Here is a 20228-nt window from a genome sequence, read left to right as displayed (position 1 = left end):
TAGGACTTATAGGACTGTTCCATCTTCTTTGGACTCCCTCCAGCCTTTCTTGTAGTGAGGGGCCCAAAACTGAACACAGTACTTGAGGTTCAACACAGTATTTGAAGTGCAACAATGATCACTGTAGGCAAACTATTGTTCACTGTTCTGAGTAATAACTTTTTTTGATGCTATATACTTGATACATGATATTTTTATTTCTCAGAAGGAAAATGTGCCAAACTCAGGGATCCCCGTGGAGCCCAAAGCAGCCTCTGACTCACAGAAGTGAAACAATATCCAAGGTGCCTGTTAGAGCATGAAGGGTCATGTACAAAGCACACATATCTCACACTGTGAGAGATGCCTTGCTTTGAGAGGGCATTATTAGTTTTCCAAAGTCAGTTCAATGTATGTATTCAATAACTAGCTGAAAACTCTTCTTCCTTTCTTTTACAGTTTGAAATACACATGGGTCTCCTACTCTTTATGGGAACTATAATTTCTGTGTTGATGTGCTCAGTAGCTCACTTACTTTTTCCAGCTCAAATTTTTCCCATGTTGAGATATTATACTTTTTTCCTTGATTTTGATTGCCATTAAATAAATACTATTTTCAAAAATACATATTTTCCTTTTGTTCTAGTTCATAGATACAACACTACTGCCATAATTTGCACGGTATTTATTTTGGGAAGATAATGCTCTCCAGGAAAAATCATGAGGTTGTCTTTCTAGCAGTTAGATCAGTCTGATACTTTTGCCACCAGAGAAATCTTTTATCTCCTCTGTATTTTCTGAATCTCAATAGCTCTACTGAGCAGTCATAACCATTACAGAAATCTTTTACGAAACCACTAGCTAAACAAGAATGTGAAAGCTGAAATTTAGATGGGAGTATAAATAGGAAGAGACCCAGGATCTGGATCTCTGTTGAAGAGGTGTTTAAAACTTAGGTACAAGTCTTCACAGAGAATGATGATGAAATTTCTTACATATTTTTTTTAAAAAACTAGATTAAGAAAGTCACCAAAGCAGTTCTTTTGTTTCTTAATCTGCTAATCACAGTATATATGTCACTATGTCACACCTACATTAAGATTGTGGAAATAAAGAAATCATAGAAAATCAGAAATCATGTGAAAGTTAGAGAATCATAGAATCATTGAGGCTGGAAATGGCCTTTTAGATCATCAAGTCCAACCATCAGTCCTACAACACTGTAACAACTCAATCATCTCCTGAAGCACCATGTCTACAAATTTTTTGAACACCCCCAGCAATGGCAACTTCACCACCTCCCTGGGCCACCTGTTCCAATGTTTCACTACTCTTTTAGTGAAAAATTTTTTTCTAATATCCAATCTGAACTTCCCCTGGTACAACTTGAACCTGTTTCCTCTTGTCCTGTCTCTAGTCACTAGGGAGAAGAGACCAATCCTCACCTCACTACCCCCTCCTTTCAGGGAGTTGTAGAGAGTGATGAGGTCTCCTCTGAGCCTCCTCTTCTCCAGGCTGAACAGCCCCAGCTCCCCCAGCCTCTCCTCATAAGACCTGTTCTACAGACCCATAAAGGGCCTCTTTGACTAGAGCTAGTGTCAGGATTTTAGCCTCAGATGTTGACTTTGCATTGAAATAATCTGGGGTCCACTTGCCATTCTATCAGAGAACTGAGCCCCATCAGACAGGGCAACAGCTGCTTGGAGTGACTGAAGCACAGCTAAGCGGGTACAGATGACAATTCACAAAACATGGCATTTCCAGGGACCCTGAGATTTTAACAGGTTTTGATGAAAGAGCTTTTAAGAGAGAAAGAAAAGTCAGTATACATATACTTTATAGTTAAGACAAATGTACTTTCTGGGTTTGCAAAAAACCCGAAACCAAGGAACTACACGGTCATTGTGGTTAACTTAATAGATATTGAAAAGGAGAATTAGTTTCTAGTTGAAACCCATCAGAAACCCATCAATGTCCTCTCTCTGTCTTTCCTCTGTCACCGGTAAACTCCTCTGTTACCTTCTGTCTTCCTTTCCTCCTGTGCAATTTTATGACACATTACAAAAGCTGTTTATAATCCTCAGTAAGGCCCTCGGAAGAAACTCCATGTATGACATCAGCCAACGAGTATCCTAATGATGTAATTATGATGATATTTCTATCAAAAGGACAATGAACTACACAACGAGACTTACATTTGTATGAATGTTCCAGTCCATCATCATAGAACATGTATAGAATTTTATTTTGTGTATGAAACCTTCTCTAGAAGAACAAAGTACCTCACTAAATGTGAACCTCATCTGTATAAATAAAACCATCTGGTTTGCTGTCTAACCATCTGGTTTGTCTAAAGTTTATAGTCTCCTGAGTGTTATTCACAGGCCCACATATGACCGAGCCTCCACAGACATTTTTATTTGGTAAAAGCTTTCCCACAGCACTTTATTTTTTCTATCTGCTTTTGATCTTGTAAAGTATGTCACTTTAATACATGTTGTAATACTGCATGTGTTTGTGTTTCTGTGAACTGCATGTAGATTTCCTAGTGGGTAGATCTTACAGGCTAGATTCTCTTGGGAACAGTGGAGGAAAGAACTACAAAAGAGACATCTGAAGACACCAGACCCTATGACTTCTTTACTGCTGTCCCTGAACAAAAGGCTAGGTGAGGGTGGACTTTAAAATGCATCAGCTATTAACATGTAATGAGGCACCAAGAACGGACCTGTGTCTCAGTGCAAGAGCTACAGCTGGTAACAGGTAACAACCACTTTGTCAGTATTGTACCTGATAGGGATTCTGACACTTCTGATGGCTCCACAATTCCTGGCAGCACACAGAATGCAGACAATCTAGCTGTGTTCAGCCCCGTGTGAATAAAATTATTATTATTATTATCATTATTATTATTATTGTTATTGTTATAGTTATTATTTTGCCTTAATGCTACAAATTGGAGAGCCACTATGTTCCTGCTCATCCTCTCTGCTTCATAAACACAAGATTTTCCATCCAAAGCCTTTATAAAGCATTGCCAAAAGGGTTCATTCTCCTTCAGAGTTCAACTGCTCCAGTTTCTGGAGAAAATGTCTCAGTCCTCTGGTAGGTCAGTAAGTACACAACAGTTCACAAGCTCTGATACTTCTGCCTTATCTGCCCTCCAACCACGGGCAATGGAAAATGTTTCACTTGAAACAACAAACAGATTCAAAATCAGAAATAGAAATGACCTCAGTAGAGATTAATATAACTTTGCAGAAACCTATCCCTTTTGGCTCTAAACCACGATTGATGTTTCAGCAAATTAACTGCGTGCATAATTAATAGTCTATTTCTGCAGTCAATGACAATAACCATACCTTTTCATCTACCTGGAAGATAGAAACTCTCTGTACATGTTGCATCAGAGGTGAGATTTAAAGTGTAGCTTTACAGGGGATGGAGTGCAATACCATCTTTGTAATCTGAACATAACTAAACCAGCTAAAGCAAGAAACCTGTATTTTAAGAGACATGCAAACTAGGTGCCCATTCCTATGGTCACTCCTCCTCAGACTTCTCTAACATGGAAAAGCAAAAAAGATCCCAACAGGCCTGTGGAAGCTAAGACCCGGGACAACAATTCTCTGCAGAAAAGTTAAGAGAGGGCAGCTGGATCCCACTAGACCCTGCTGAGTTTAGTTTCTAAAAAAGGGAACTAAATGGAGAAGCAGCCTCCAGGGGCAGCAAAATACAGCAGGAAGTTTGGAGATGCTGTTCTGTTTGGGAAAAAAATAATTGTTTAATGTACGTAACTCTATTTACTTCTTAGCTTATTTGTGTAGCTTGGGGGTACTGGGTTTTTGCCTGGTTATCTTATTACAACTTTGATTCCTGTTGATATGAAGAACTGTGAGTGCATGAGCTCACGCGCACATATTTAAGAGCAGCTTCTGTGGATGCATAGAAGAGTTATAAGTAATTCTAATTTACTGTCAATGAATTTCACTAAAGCCTTGTACACTGCAAGAGAGGTTGCAGAGAGATGAAGTAATATTTCAAATCTAAGTTCTAGATTTTTAGCTTTTATCCTTTTGTATAAGGACAAATTCTAAAATTTACACTATCACTTTCCAGCTAAACTATGTTATCTGAATATATGCATTTCCACCCATTGTGCATAGGAAGTGTGTTGTAAATTTCAGTTACATTTTAACAGATGCCAGCAACAAGTCAGGTAACAGAGCTAAAACAATGAGCCTTAATGTTTAAAAAAAAGTTCTATATGCTCAGATCCAAGATGGGCTATGTATTTCTTTTGTTTATTGTACTAAAAGAGCTATCCTAGTCATTCAAAGCTGAAGTCAAGACAGTCACCAATTGGTGTTAACTGATGTCCAGACAGCATTGTTTACAGGAGGAATCTGAGGGACCTATTACTTAAATGTAATGAATTTTAATGTGAATATGCTTATGTCAATTTCTAAACTACAGGTTGACTTGTGTTTTTAGTCTCAATGTGACATTAAAATTTATAATCTGCAAATGGACGTCAGTATTCACACCAATCAGCATAATCCATATCCTTATGATTATGTTATAGAGCTTCCTTTGACAAGGAAAACTAAACCAAAAAGTTGTTTAAAATATTTCCTTAGGAAAAATATTTATTAATATGAAAATCTTGTGTGATCCTTATTTGTTTTCAGAACATATTTTCAAGAGCTGGGAAGATTTGTTTTCTGGCATGCATCAAACATTTTTCCATTGGTCACAGCATTCTTGCACTAATTGAGTTTAGAAATCTTCAGCTGCTGCCTGGATGAACACAATCTGTGAAAAGCAAGCATCAGAAATAATAGGATCCATTAGCTAATTACACTTTATCATCAAACATGCATCAGCTGCAAAATGTAATATGAGAACTATATTCTGCTAACCCAGATCTTTCAGATTGTAAGAACTGCCATAAAAAGCACATTTTCTTTCTTGAAATAATTCATACTTCTCAGTGAAGGAGTCCACTGATTTTCAAAAGGTGTAACTCTGTACAACACAGAAACCTTCTGGAGAATATAGAGATGATTTTGCCATCTGAAGTAAAGGCTTCAGGGAATATGCTTTGTGCATCATTCATGAAATATGAACAAATCTTTTCTTTGGTTAAAATTATCCGCTCTGCTAAAAAAAAATTTAAAAATCCCACAATGTATAATTAAATTGCAAATTGGGACATTTTGATGGAAGGCACAGATTTTTTAAACATGTGATTACAGACTATGTAGAAGCATTATCTCTCCATATTTCCCTTAAACACCCTTTTACTTTTACAAGGATTTAAAAAAAAATTTATGACAACACACAGAGAAGTAACAGACCATATTTTGCCATAGCCCTCACCTTTCCATTAACATTTCAGCTATTACATGATAAAGATAATCTCACTGATTCTTGCACTATTTTTTCATGGAAAGCGTATTTTCCTCCTTTAAACAGGAGGAAATCTAGAGTCACATTACATCTGGCCTTCTTAACACACTGATCTCTGTGTTAAGTAGAAGCTAAAATGCCATCCTCTTGGAATGTTTACCTTCTGAACCTACATGTGAGTTTGATTTGAAAGATGACAAGGTCCAATTGGAAAACAAACATCACGATTTCACCTGGAAGTCCAGTTACTTGCTATTTTAAATCCCACGCTAGATAACACCACAGAGTTAAACCAACCAACCAAAAACATACAGAGCAAAAATCTCCAATAGATTTGACTCCTGCATAGAGACATGAAATAAAATACCTGTTAGCATTCAGTAAGTATACATTTAAAATTCACTGGCTGCACTACAAAAGCCTGATAGTCCTGGTGGGCAGTGGCCTGACATTCAGGCTTCATCCTGCAGTTTTCCCTGTGCTCCAGGCTGACAAATTTCCAACTGAGCAGATCCAATGCTGCTTTGCTCAGCCCAACTAACTACACAGGGTTTATACTCCTGGCACAAAGCCAGGAAGCAGCTGGAGACATTTCCCTGTATCCTGCACGGTGCCCTCCTGGCATCCCCTCCCTGTTTCCAGCAAACTGAGAAAGCAGCAGCAGAAAGTGAAAAAAAGTGTGCCTGGGCAGTGGGAGGAGAGGTGGTCAGAGCAGGATCTTACACTGCAGCCTGCAGTGAGGTCAAAGCAGCTCCAGTGGAAGAGGTCAGGTAGCTATAGGCTCTCAATTCCTTAAGATTTCACTAAATGCCCATGTAAAAAATTTAGTAATTTTAAGATACTTGTTGGTACAAAGATGCAGAAGAGATTATCTGTTAGTACAGTAAACTGTGGAATCAGGGACTAAAACTCTAGTCAAATTCGAATTTTTTCCCTCCTGTTTGGAAATAATAAAAATGTCCTATGAAGATGGGTCCAAACCTGCCAGTTTTCTCTTGAAATGTCTTCTGGGAAGAGTGTTTTACTAGCAAATATGCCTTAATTTCTCCAGGCCAGATTATTCACTGTTTTGCATGCTGTGTAACTCTTCACATTGGTGAAGTAAGGCTTAAAAGGACCCCCAAACTAACGCTGACAAACAAGTGCCATACATTCCCCAGGTGCAATTGTTTTATTGATAAAAAGGAAGTGAAGACAAGAATCTCTAAGTGGTACTTGGAGATTCTTACTATGTTATTTTTAAAATCAGAGCTACATTACCATTTTGCATAGCAAAACAAAGTTGGCTTATTGCTAGTGCTTGGACTTTTCTTAAAATATAGTATGTTACCTGAGTTTTTTTCCCCTCGTTCAATTATCTTTATTTTTGTATCATTTGTATATGGTGATATTTACAATCTGATTTCTGTTACCATGTTACAGCCTAATTTCTATGGTAGGTAGCCTCTAAATACCTTTTACCTTCTATTCCCATTTTTATGCTAGAAAACAAAGGAAACAAGCAGCACAGACCTTTTACACTTTTTATCCAGGCAACACTATTAACATATGTTGCTTATCTTCTTGTTCTGACGTCAGAAAACAGGAAGATACAAATATGTTGGCCTATCACTGGTTTTGTACACGAGCTCTTCCAGGCTGAATGTTTCCAGTTCCAGCAAAAGTGTGCAGCAACTGAACCCACAAATAACCATGAATCTTGCAGAACCCAAGAAAGCACGCTCCCCAAATGTAAGCTTTATACAAGCAGACATTTGAAAATCCCCTATTTAATGGAGCATTTATCATGAAAATATGGATCTTCTTTAGCAGGCCCCAGATAATGCCCACAACAGATTTAGATCTGCTTTCTTTTCCTTTAAAAGTCTCCTGATCTCCCAACAAAAGTCAGTTATTAATGGCTCGCCTTTGGGTTGAACCTTTTCATCTATCTTGGTTGATTAGGTATTTTCTCTTTTTCACCTAAATATTTTGTAATGTCTAATATTTCAGCTCTGGCAGCTGCTTTCATTATGCAAGTAAAAGATCTCTCTTATAAAAAGACACCTTTTTTTTTCAGTCAGGTATGTATATGCTAAATTGGTTTTGAAATTTCCATTCTTCTGTGAGCTGGCCAACAAGCTGCTGACCCTTTGCCTTTCCCCCAGCAGTGGAGAAAGAGTGGATGGTCAGACACTCGTGACTGTACAAACACTGTTCCTTAGGAAACAGCCTTAAAATAAAATAAGTAATAATTTTAAAAAAACACTTTTTGGGTCACATGTTAAAGCTTTGCACAATTGGGGGTTTGAGATGTGTTAAATCTTACACACTGCACAGTAGTATTAATTTGAATAGAACTAATCAAACTGCATAAAGCTAAGTGCTTGTTTAAACCCTCACATGACTGATCACTAATGTGCAGTATTTAAAATCTTGCCCGAACAGAAAGGAACTGATTGTTTCATTTGAGCAGTCAGCTTTCTATGATTAATTTCTACGATTAATTAATCATAGTAATTTAAATCACTGTTCTTGAAAATATCTAAGCTGCATGACCTTGCTTCCTCAATAGATTCTGCTTTTCTCCTGGAAAACCTTGCACACTAAATGGCAAACCTTAAAATATTTTGTCTGAAAGTGACTCAAATTATATGTTTTGTGATGTACATTAAACAATGAAAACATAAATAAAAGCTCAGATTAATGATGGTTGCTGAAAGATCCAAATCTAAGAACCCCTAGACTTGATCTTAAAATATATTACCCAACTATTTAAGTGGGTATAAAAGAATTGCCTCGACAGGGCTCAGTGCACAATGCTAGAATACAAGATAGGGTTCAATGCTCTATCTTCTCCAGCAGAGAAAACAAAAAAAGCCATGTAGTTTGTATTGCTGCACTGTGAGGCCACACCTGGAGTCCTGTGTCCAGTTCTGGGCCCCTCAGTTCAGGAAGGATATCGAGGTCCTGGAGCAGGTCCAAAGGAGGGCAACCAGGCTGGTGAAGGGACTCCAGCACAGATCCTATGAGGAGAGGCTGAGGGAGCTGGGGCTGTTCAGCCTGGAGAAGAGGAGGCTCAGAGGAGACCTCATCACTCTCTACAACTCCCTGAAAGGAGGGGGTAGCCAGGTGGGGGTTGGTCTCTTTTCCCAGGCAACTCTCAGCAAGACAAGAGGGCACAAGAGGTCTCAAGTTGTGCCGGGGGAGGTTTAGGTTGGACATTAGAAAGAATTTCTTTACGGAGAGGGTGATCAGGCATTGGAATGGGCTGCCCTGGGAAGTGGTGGATTCTCCATCCCTGGAGATACTAAAAAAGAGACTGGATGTGGCACTCAGTGCCATGGTCTGGTAACTGCAGCAGTAGTGGATCAAGGGTTGGACTTGATGATCTCTGAGGTCCCTTCCAACCCAGCCAATTCTACGATTCTGTGATCTCATGGAAAGCCCAGGGTAACCCCTCTGGGTAAGGCATCATTTTGCTTTCTTTATCTTTCTTGATCTTTTTTCTATATCTTTGCTTCCTTTTTCACTGCTAAGCGATGGTGTCACCATTAGATGTTCCAAAAGTAACCCAAGACAAAGCCTCTCGCGGGCTGTCCATCTTCTCTATTCTTCCCAAGAAGTCCTTCAAGCTGCTGTAATCCACCCCAGAGCTCGGACAGTGAATTCCCTACCTCTCCCCGCCCCCTCCTAACCATTCCCCTTTGAGCAGGGGCTGCGCTTCCTATTCCCAAGGTGCTGCCCCACTCACCGGGGGCAGGAGGGCGGTCTCCCGGGCCCCATTCCGGGGGGGATACGCACCCGCGTTCCTCCGGCGGAGCTGCCGGGAGCCCCGTGGGGAGCACTTGGGCAGCACCCAAGTTCCAGGTGACAGAAGGTGGCTTCTGGAGGGGGACAACGCCTGCCCAGGGCTCACGGAGGCCAAGTGGGCCCTATCCGGGAAGGGAAGGTGCCGACATTCAGTACGGGGCCAAAACAGCTTTTACGCAAATGAAACACCGCGCAAAACGGGGATAGGACAGGAACGGGATGAGCCTACAGCACCCTGTGGATGTCAAGGCGTTCAGCGATCCTTAGGAGCGGCCAAGCCCGCCCCATTTTGCCTTCCCCAGCGCCTACCAAACCTCTCCGGGCCGCCATAGAACCCGGGCCCGCACCTTTCCCCGGGCGGGAAGGGGGCAGGGGCAGGCGCAGCCCCGACACAAAGAGACAGAGAAACAAGGGATAGGCGAGGTGTGAGTGTGCTCTAGCCCGCCAGCGGCTCTCCCTGGCCCGGCCCTCAGGGCGCTGCTCGCCTCCTCCGAAGCCAACACGGAACCGAACCCTCCCGCCTGCCACAAAGCGCGGCCGAGGGTGGCGGTGTGGGCGGAGCGGCCGAGAGCGCTGTCGCACTGCCGGAAGATGGCGTTGCGCTTTGCGGCGCCACCGCCCCTGATAAGAGGCTGGGAAACCCCTTTCGGCCTTTCCGCGGTGGCGCTGCCGAGGGGAGGGTGAGTGCCGGGAGGGCTCCGGGCTCCGCGGGGCCGCGCTCGCAATACGCGCCCACAGCGCTAACGCCGCCCTCCTTTCTCTTGCAGGAGGAATCATGCCGGCCAAAGGCCCCCTGCAAAGTGTCCAGGTCTTCGGGCGAAAGGTGAGGCTGGGCGCCGCGGCCTGCTGCGGCTCCTCCGTCCTCGGGAGCTGGGCTGCGCTTTGTGGGCCTTACGCGCTGGGCGTCCCTCGGCCCTTCCGCAGCGGTGGCGGCGGCGGTGCCGGCTTCTCGCCGGGGCTGTGAGGAGGCGGGGGGCGGCTGTGGCGAGGCCTGCGCGGCAGCTCCACGTGTCCGGCTCCTGGTTCTGGGGCCGTGCGAAGAGAGGGGAAAGGTTTGGGCTTCTGGGGAGTCGGCACAGGTCTAGGGGAGAGAGAGTTCTGATCTCACGGGAGCGGCTGCCGCTGTCGCGGTCCTCGTTCAGCATTTGCCAGTGTCCGAGAGCTGTGTTCTGAAGTGGTGGTAGGAAGGTAAAGTTCGCGGTGTAGGTATCCAGTGCCCAGAATTATTCTAGATAACATTGGGAGCATAAGAGCCACAAAAACACTATGTTGAAGGATTCAGAGCGTTTCTTTAACTCGTAAGTAAGTAAATGTAATTAGGTAGCGTTTATAAACTAAATAGTTGTTAAGATGGTGCCTGAATGTTTTGAGTGACATACCTGGGAATGTAAGGAGTGGAATGTAAGGAGTAAAGTTTTGTTTAGTGTGAGATGTTAATATTGGGTATAAAGCTAAGATTTTCTAGATGTTGAAATTCGTGTCGCTACTGCAGAAGTTAAGTGCTGCACTAATAAATACTTGGATTTTCAGAAAACAGCAACTGCTGTTGCACACTGCAAGAGAGGAAATGGCCTCATTAAAGTGAATGGGAGACCTCTGGAGATGATTGAGCCCAGAACTCTGCAGTATAAGGTAAGCATTCATGCAGCCTCCCCTACTACTCTTGGATATTTTACCATATCTGCTTTATGATGTCAAAGAATTGTTTGCCTTATTGACAGTACTAAATTTTGGCTGTGTGTTACCTGCTGTAATGAAAATTCAGGAAAAGCTTTGATGGTTGTGTTGGAAAGGGCAGAGTTCTTTTTCAAAATTGGTTTAATGTATCACATTGATATAGTGCACAGTATCTTGAGCACCTTCCATTATTTAATTTGAAATATGTGTCTTAAACACCTCCTTTTCAAAAGATTCTTTGGGACTATTTGAACACTGCTGAGAGAATCTAAAACTTGGATTGGCTGTCAGAGTGGTTCCAAAGAATGTTTATCAATATGGTGATAGGTGCTTTATATATATAAATATATTGGATATATAAGAATATATATATTATATATATATGGAAACATGTTGGATAGATAATATGGAAATGGCTGTATGGGAAACTAGTAGGGAAAACCACACACAGATTACTTCAGATATTCATTTTGAATAACTTGATTTATTTTAGTGTAATGTGAAGTGATGTAATTGTGGAATTCTACATAAACTGTTCCATTGCTCCTAATTCTTGTGTACATATGCTTTGCTGTTAATATTATTGAAAATTAAAAAAAATACTCAAGACCTAAGCAAGTTCATTTTACAGCAGCACTAGTATACCTGTTGCAGAGTTCTCTGGCATCTACTTAACTGGAGTGGGTGCTTTTAAGATACAGGCTTCATTTTTCAGGACATTCAGTAACTTCACTTCTTTTAAACCCGCTGCAAGCTCAAATTCTTGTTTTGTCTGATCATGAGTGATTTTTCTTTCTGCTTTTAATTTTTTTGTTTGTGGTGTTTGTCTTTTTTTCCCAGCTGCTTGAACCTGTCCTCCTCCTGGGGAAGGAACGGTTTGCTGGGGTGGACATCAGAGTCCGTGTAAAGGGTGGTGGCCATGTAGCACAGATCTATGGTATGTGCCTTTTTTTGGGGTCTCCAGTGTGGGCTGCTACAGGACAAGTGGCATATTTAAGAGGCTCGAGTTTAGAATGCTAACTTGTGCATCTCAGTGTTCTGTTTGTTTTTTCCAGTGCACAAATGTTTTCTGGGAGGCCTTGCCTTAATGTTTGTGTTGTACCTGCAAAGCCTAACAGCTAGAGTAAGCTGAGTGAAGTAAAGGGATGAAATTTTGAGGAAATGTGAGGAAACAATCTTAATGTCTTGCAGTGTGACAGGACAGTTCCACGTGCAGCTGAGCTCAAAGATTTTGTGAGGGGGGGGGGGGGGAAAAGAATTTGTTATTAGAAATTATGCCTTTAGTTTTAAATTTTTGTGTTGTTCAGAGGCATCTTTCAGCTGACCTGCAGAGCTAGGCAGTTTTTTCTTCTTGCAGAGAAGGTAGAGAGTGTACTCATATTACCTGTTTATAGAGCTACACTTGACAAATGATGGATTCTCTCTGCTCTTTCAGTTTGGGCGTAGTTTGCTGAAGTGGAGCTGAAAAGCCAGAGATGCATTTCAATCTAAAAGTTGATTACATTTGCTTTTCAGAAAATTCAGGTTTTCATCAAAATCTGGATCATGATGTTCTGACAGATAACAGCCTAACAAACTCATGGTTTGTGTTCTGATTACTGGGTTCCTATGCTACAGGCTGGTTTTATTGAGGTATATTGGGAAAACTGTTTACACCATCTTGTCCCTTTTGCCTCCTTAGTCTTTATACTCACTGATAATTTGATCTTTTTTAAGAAGTGTAGGCATTTTAGAGATCAGTGGATCTAAGGATTCAGAAAACTGGCTGCTTGTAGGTAGAAGAGGAACCTACCTTAGGAATTGGGAAGGAAGGTGATCCAAGACTGTTCCTGTACAGTTCCTTTGTGTGCTGACAGCTGTCAAACCAATGCACGAAGGGTTGGTGGCCTCTTAGCACAGATTTCTTCAGCTTTGCCAAAGTAAAAGGCACGTGGATTATGTGGGAGAGGAGATCTAAAAGGGAAAGGAGAATTTGGCAGAAGAGAGGACAGCAAGTTCCTGGGATAACTGACACTTTGTGTGTAAGTTTGAAATACATTTGTGATCTTAACTGATGCCTTATCTTTCTTTACCAGCTATACGGCAAGCTATTTCCAAAGCATTGGTGGCTTACTATCAAAAATGTAAGTTGTTTTGATGGTTATATTAGCCTGAAGTGGCAGGTTTAATGCAAAAAAGTGTTGATGTGGATTTGTTCAATGTGAAACTTCTTAAAGAATTTTTTTTTTTTTTTAATTTTTATTTTTTTTTTTTTTTAATAGATGTTGATGAAGCCTCAAAGAAAGAGATCAAGGATATTCTGATCCAGTATGACAGGACTCTGCTGGTTGCAGATCCTCGCCGTTGTGAGTCCAAGAAATTTGGGGGACCTGGTGCTCGTGCGCGCTACCAGAAGTCTTACCGATAAAATTGTTCACGGTCATGTGACAGTAAATAAACATAAAGAGAATTTGATAAATTTCCTGTCTCTAAATGCCTTTCTGTGTGGGTAAACAATTTTTTCAGTGTGTTAAGATTAATACACAAAGGGGTCAGCATTAAAGTAGAATCGGAGGGCTGTTGGCAGTTCTTTTTTTATCCCTTCGTAGTAAGTAAATCTAGACAGGCAGGGTCTTGGGAATAAAAAGCTTCCTTCTGTGGATGATTGCCAGCAGCATATTTTTTTGTGTTAAATGCATCAGTGTAGCTGTTCATTAAAGCAGAGTTCAGTCTTTGCCTTTCTGGTAAATCTAAACAAACTGACCTTTTCCAGTTCCTGGCTGGCCACTTGTCCTGGTGTTTGGAATCAGCATGAGTATTCCATGTTCTTCTCATGTGAAAATGTCTGTCTGGGCCTGCTTACAGTTTATGAGTGTGAATTTGAAGGCTTTAGAGAAGTGGGAAAAACCTGGAGCTGAAAATGTGACTAATTTTCAGAGATCTGGCCAGTCTGTAGGTATCAAATACAAAAGTAAAAATTGGGGAAGTTCCAGTGACTTCTGTTGAAAATTCCTTATTTTTGTTCTGGAGGTGATCTCCCAGGGATGAAAAGAGTAAAGTTCAGAGTAAAATATGCCAGCAAAAGAAGGACTGATTCTAATAATGTTGGAAAGTCTTAGTTCTGTCCCTCGGAAGAGTTGTGAGTAATTGATTGAGGCCTTGGATGTGGGCTGACCCAACAGGCGTGGGTGCAGTCCTGGAATTTTGTTTCTCATGTTTGGAAACCAGTTTGGAGGGGACTTGAAAGAAACATTGAAGATGGAGCAATTGAGAGCCTACTTTCTGCTGGATGGTTCTCTCAGCCTGTTTTTGTGTCATTTATATACTTGCATGCCAATACATGCAAACATATACATGTATTGTTCTAGGAGCACCTCAGCACTTGACATTTTATTGGGCCTTCAGTTAACATGGTATTTCTTTTTCCTTTAAGGATCATTTTAGTGTACTTGGTCAATGTAAAGTTAAACCATCTTCCTTTGTGAGTTGGGTTGGAGAATTGGAAGAAATAGTGTGCTTTTGTCCATTTACTCCAGTTCAGGAAAATAGGTGCTTGTGACTTTTCTTGTAAGTGTTAATGTTTGTTCTGGTGTTTCTTTGCTTTTCAAGGTATCTTTGCTGAAGTGTTAAAACTTGTAACTTTGAACAAATTCCTGGAAAGGAATTCTTCATCCATCTCCCATCTTAGCTGTTGGTCTCTGCCACATAGTGCTGCATTACATGATCTGATTAGAAGTCATACTCCCTTATTCATACCCTTCACACTGCCATCGGAGGGGACTGCTGTATATCTTATCTATTTACATGCCAGGATTTTTTTGGCTAAAACTAAATGAATGAGAAATTCTATTCTGCACACTCGCTGTCTCTTTGGCAAGATGCTGGCTTTGCTTTCCTCAGTGCCCCTTTTCTGCACCCTCAGCTGCGATCCGTTTCTGGTCCAGTGAGTTCTTCAGATTTTATCCCTTGTAGTAGAATCCCCCACAAATTATCCTAGCTCTTGGGCTGCTGGAAACTGCTACATTCTTGCCTTCTAGCCTGGCTTTCTAAGGAAAAGATGCTATTCGGGGATAGCTTCAACTCTGATTGCTTGAATCCCTACAAGCTTTTGTGAAAACTGGTATCTTGGTTGATAAGCTTCAGCTGAGGAAAAGTAAGCTGTTTAGTTGCTGGGCTTGTGTGATGGCTGAAAAGCAAGGTCTGCCTCACTGCTCAGGGTAATGTGTACTGCCCTGCCAGCTGGCCCATCTGTACACTGTGCTGTGGTGTGTGCAACACTGACCCTTGCCCAGCTGTGGGAATGGTCAAATGCAGGGAAAAAGAAAAAAAAATTACTGTGGCATGGCACTCGGGGAGGCAGGGAGAGATGCTGTACCTGATGCTGGTAAACTTAGGGGTGGATTTCAGAGTTGCAGGGAAATCTGATGTATCAGGTTTTCTGCCTGCAAAACAGCTTAAAACAACTGGGGATTTTTGGTTTGCTGTTCTTTTATGGGAAGGCTGAAAACAAAAGTTGCATTGCTACTAATATATTCAGAGATAGTATCTTGTGTGTCATTTCTTCAACCAAAAGGCTGTTAGCATAATAAAAATGCTTTCTGAACTGAAGTTTGATCCTATCAAAATGCCCCTGTAAAAATCTTCTAGAGTGATGTCATTCTCACAGACTTAACTTTCTAAATGAGAAATGTTTGTGGAATCAAACTGGTGGCTTTAAGATTTTTATTTGAAATGGTTACTTACTCATCACCCACTAGAGGGCCTAACTTCATTGGGGAAACTTAACTACCATGAAGTTTGAAGGTGTACAGAGAAAACGTGTTCATAAAAATGTTTCCTGATGTCCTGGTTTTACAGGGGTGTCAATCAAGCCCTTGTCACTGGTCAGAGACACAGAGAAATAGATAACAGTTTGATCTTTAAGCCCCTAGTAAGGTTCCTGAGCAGCTGTGGAGGTGATTCTTGGAAAAGAAGAAATGCCCAATATCTCATTGACCAGTTCTTTAATTATAATTTCACTGATATTAATCCTTAGGAAGATAAGGTGAACACCTGCAAGTGTGGCCTGACTTGAATTCTCCGTTGAAAATACAAGTTTAATGAGGGCTGTAGTGTGAGCACTAAGAAGTATTGCATTTTGCTAATGGTCACAGGGAGTCCAATTCCAAACCAAGAAAAGCTTTTACCTGAGGTATGGTTATTTTCTCACTCATTTGTTTATAATGCTGATAAACTGCATAACCTCTATATATAATAAAGTCATCTCAAATGTTATGTTGGAAGATCTGGGGCAAACAAATTTTGAGTGTAATATCCAAAATATTGGACATTAACATTTTTACATTTTATTTTAAAAGAAAATCTGTAACTTAAAACCAACAGCACTTTTTAAGCATGGAGCACAGTGTTTGTTTACTTAAAAAAACTTGCTATTTTCTCTTGCACTTTTTCTGTTCAAATTTTTCAGAAGGTCCTGATCTGTGCTTCTGTAGATAATGTGTTGCTCCCTCGATATAATTTGACTCAATTTGGTATTTAAAATCTATTTTTAATATAGTCCTCTGAGTTACAGTTCAGTGTACTTGGCTGAATAATTCTTTTTCCTTATTAGCTGACATCCTTCATGTGCTTGGGACTGTGCTGTTTCCTAGCCTGTCCTGTGCCTGCTGTTCTCAAAAGTCCCTTTGCAGCTGATGAGGCTTGTCCTGCTTCTTAAACTTTAGAAGTTACCTGTTAAACACTACCGTGCCCTAAATATTCCCTCAAATTTGCTATAGAAAAATTGTGAAGAAAAAAAAAAAAAGAAAAAGGGTAGTTTTGATAGTTTCTGTTAAACCAAAAGCTTTAATTTATATGAGCGGGAAGATTTATTTTTGAAGCTGCATATCAAGCATGGAGTGAAATACGAAGGAAGTGAGGAACTCCTCAAAGGAGCTTAAAAGACTTCCCAAACCAGACCTAGCTTGAAAGTACAGTAACATGGAGACTGGTGATGGAGTTTGGAAGCTCTAATGCTTGGCTGCATCTCTTGAGAGCAACATAAGGTAGAGTACTCCAAGAGCAGATTTATGAGAATGTGAAAGACTAAGTAGCATCTTCCACTTACTATAAGTTAGGTGCCTACATAATTGTTCACTGTCTGTGAGGGTGAGTACGTGAGTGTGTTAATTTGGATCAGGAGATCCCTTCTTGTGCTTCTTTTTTGCAGTCCAGAGTGGTTTTGTTCAACATGGAGCAGATGAAACTAAGCTGGGTGATGCAATCCGTCTGCAGATAAGCAGCCGGTCCCTGGGGCCAGCCCATAGCTAGTGTGAAACAAAAAGAAAGGAAAATCTCTTGTGAATTATATGAATGCCAGCTTCTGAGGTCCAACAGTAATAAAAATAATTCTTAAGAAATACTCTACAGACAGGATGGTGGTGTAACAGTTTGCAGTAAGTGTCCTTGGGCCACCAGTGATTTCAAACCTGCACGAATAGTTTCGAGTGCTCTGTGGACACAGGGTTTTGTCTTTGTGACTGGAGGAGCTGTGTGTTCTCCTTTGCATTCTCTGGTTGTCCAGCTGGGGAGCAAGGAGAAAGTGCTAGAAGAAATGGTGGTAGAACTTTTCACCTGCGAGAGGCCATCAACATCTAAATTTTATTTTGGTCCAAACCCATCTTCTGTAGTGTGCTCAGAAGGTCTGACAAAGCACATCCTACAAAGAAATGGAGGGTTAGGCAGAAGAGGCTTCACAAAATAAAATGACTAGTATCAGTTTCAATTAGCATTATATGTGTCTTCAAAATGTCACTTTTTAATTATTCTGTTAATATTAGGGTAAAGCAGGTAAGATTTATCTATTTTAAAATATTAACACTCAATTTCTGTAAAATGATATTTTTATATTTTGTTGAAAATTAGAAACAAAACCAGTTGGCTTTGTTGAATTTTCTCCTTTTTGCTGATGCAAAAATTCCGTAACACATTTTATTAAAAATTAAATATCCTCTAGGATGTTTCCTTTTGTAATACAAGCAAATTATACACGAAAATATATCTAAAGTATTCTTGAAAAACCACCTGTTGTTTTTAATGAAGCTCATCGCTCTCCTTTTAGAGCAGATACGGAATATTAATATGTTAATCTCTAAACCCACCTGGTTATTTATTTTTTGCAGTAGCATCATTGCTGGGTCTTACAAAATTATTTCCCTGTAGTAAAGGGCAGCACTCATCACAAGCCTTGAAGCACACAAAGGTGTGTTGATGACTGAAGGAACTCCCAGACCCTCACGACATGGCAACATTTGTGTGTCATTCATTGTCTGTTATGTTATAAAGGGCCAATTCAGTTCAACAGGAGAGCAGAACTTGCAGGTCTAGTGAAAGTGTAACTAATACAGACTCTGCTGAGGAGTTACCATGCATTGCTAATGAGAGACATGCAGCCAGAAAGTTGGAGGCAGAGCTCCTGAAGCTGTACGTAGCTACCAGGCTTGATGCTTCGTTTTCTTTCCCTTTTTTTTTTTTTGCTTTGCATTATTTCAAATAATGCTCCCAACTAACTTTTAAAGGATTTAGACACACTGGAGAACTACATCATTCTAAGATGCCATTGTAGTCAAAGCCATTGATTTGGACACGTTTCCCATCACTAAGTTATGCTGAAATGAACATTGTGGGAAAGCTAAGTTTAATGATACTGTGGAGTATATTCTTGCTTCATTCGCTACTGTCCTCTCTGAAAGGTAAGAACTTTATTTCATTTTTGTAGTAATACTAACTTTTAAAAGGATTTTCCAAGTACTTTAATATTACAGCTCCCTGTTTATCTATCATTATAAAGTACATTTTTGACCTGTGTTTTTTTAACACAGGTTAAAAAACTATATGTAACCACTTTCTGTCACAGGTGTAGGAGCTAAAATATAGCTCCTTTTTTGAAAAAGAAACAACTGAAAACATCTACTTTGATGTCAAATTGTTTCAAACCAAGCATTTAGGAATGGAATCTTAAGTTTCTTTGCTTCTTTGCCATTATTGCCAGATGAGTAAGCATCTAACGATTTTCAGTGGGGTATGATTGCATTTGAACAGAGTGCACCTGCAGTTTAATTTAGCATTTTTAGAATGTTAGAGCAAATAATTGCTCTTCTGATTATAAAAATGATCATGTTTTCTGTGTAATGCAACTATACCTTTTGAATTGTTTTCTTGCAGCAGCTATGAGGGTTTCTAAGGCAATATGAGAGAAAAGGATTTTGGTGTTTGGTTGTTTCTTTTTTCTTAGTTTATTTTTTTTTTTAAAGCATGGACTCTAGAGTGCCTGAAATTATTTCCAATTGAGTCTTTTAAGTAGCATTCAGAAAATTATAGGAAACCACCCTAAAATTCTGATTCTGGAATGTGAGCACCTCTTGTATATTATCAATTTTGTTCCGAGCCTCTGAAGAACAATGAACTCTGCTCTCTTTCATATATCAGAACTGAGAGTGTGGAAATTTGCAGGTGATAAGTATTTGGGAGAATAAAACTCTAAGGAAGGAAAACATGTAGTGCTACATCACTTGGACTCAGAAAAAAAGTTTGCCTGAAGATGCTCTGGAAAACTTAAAATTAAAGAACATTAAAGAACAAAATTTGATAGTATTGTTTAAACTTGACAAGCTGTTGTTTGCCAGGTGCAGAGTGAGGCTGTAGAAAAAGCAGTTAACTTGATGGCTTTTTAATTTACAGGATCTTATTGCAAGATTTCTCTTTTGGGTAGAACTTCAAGGTAAGTTTTTATTCCTTATTTGTCAATTTCTACAAACAGAATGAGTAAGTCTGATGTGGTGCAAGCTAGAAGGTAAAATATAGCCTTGAATTCAACATGTAAGATGTTATGTACATGTACGTTAGAGATAAAACACACTTTCAGAATGTTTACAACTCTTTTCAAAGAATTTATCTAAGAGGCACGAGTCCCCTGTTTGAAAAATGGACATCCTTATGAAAAATTATTCTTCCCCAGTCTCAAGAAAGCTTAGAGGAATAATGGAATGAAACCAGGATGAGATCATGATTTCATGACTGGAATAATACGTTAAAAGGGTATCCTTCTACAGTTTTAATTGCATGATAAAATCCTAAGTGTTACTTGAAGCACAGAGAAGTAAGTGCTATACGGCCTTAAAATAAACATTTTCAATACAAGTTTTAATACAGAAGATTAAATCCAAACAACACCCAAACTAGGGAATGTTCCTGATCCCATTGAATTAAATGGGAACTATGCCATCAATTTCCATGAAAGCATCCAGTTGGACATAGCTTCTCATATCTAATGACCCCTAATACCTCTAGCAAACACATATGCGAGTCGAATGATATGCCATCTTGGACTGTTGATAAAACTAAATATGTTT

General features: G+C 40.1%; 2 protein-coding genes across 3 annotated transcripts in view; both read left to right on the top strand.

Moving 5' to 3' along the window:
- Positions 1-9761: 9761 nt before the first annotated feature.
- On the top strand, positions 9762-13318 carry RPS16 (ribosomal protein S16). 2 transcript variants are annotated; one of them, XM_071766102.1, is made up of 7 exons: positions 9762-9863; positions 9951-10006; positions 10714-10815; positions 11701-11797; positions 12376-12442; positions 12936-12983; positions 13122-13318. In XM_071766102.1, exons 2-7 carry the CDS (start codon positions 9959-9961, stop codon positions 13126-13128), a joined length of 369 nt encoding a protein of 122 aa, XP_071622203.1. In that variant the 5' UTR covers positions 9762-9863; positions 9951-9958; the 3' UTR covers positions 13129-13318. The 2 variants fall into 2 exon arrangements, with proteins under 2 accessions (XP_071622203.1, XP_071622194.1); XM_071766093.1 differs by lacking the exon at positions 12376-12442 and having other exon boundaries at positions 9763-9863.
- A 5051-nt stretch (positions 13319-18369) lies between these two features.
- Positions 18370-20228, top strand: part of OTOGL (otogelin like) — a 96767-nt gene continuing 94908 nt past the window's right edge. Inside the window, 2 exon segments of the mRNA XM_071766079.1 lie at positions 18370-18569; positions 19558-19597. Of these exon segments, the coding sequence (XP_071622180.1) occupies positions 18491-18569; positions 19558-19597 (119 nt within the window). The 5' untranslated portion in view covers positions 18370-18490.

The sequence above is a fragment of the Heliangelus exortis genome, chromosome 1 (genome assembly GCF_036169615.1).
Source record: "Heliangelus exortis chromosome 1, bHelExo1.hap1, whole genome shotgun sequence".
NCBI lineage: Eukaryota > Metazoa > Chordata > Aves > Apodiformes > Trochilidae > Heliangelus > Heliangelus exortis.
Note: the sequence above shows the minus strand (reverse complement) of the source record. Positions and strands in the feature narration are given on the sequence as shown.

Coding starts and splice junctions, on each gene's coding strand:
- RPS16 (XM_071766093.1), top strand. CDS start 9,959: ATGCCGGCCAAAGGCCCCCTGCAAAGTGTCCAGGTCTTCGGGCGAAAG. Junction 10,007..10,713: donor TCCAGGTCTTCGGGCGAAAG/GTGAGGCTGGGC, acceptor TTGGATTTTCAG/AAAACAGCAACTGCTGTTGC. Junction 11,798..12,935: donor CCATGTAGCACAGATCTATG/GTATGTGCCTTT, acceptor TTTCTTTACCAG/CTATACGGCAAGCTATTTCC.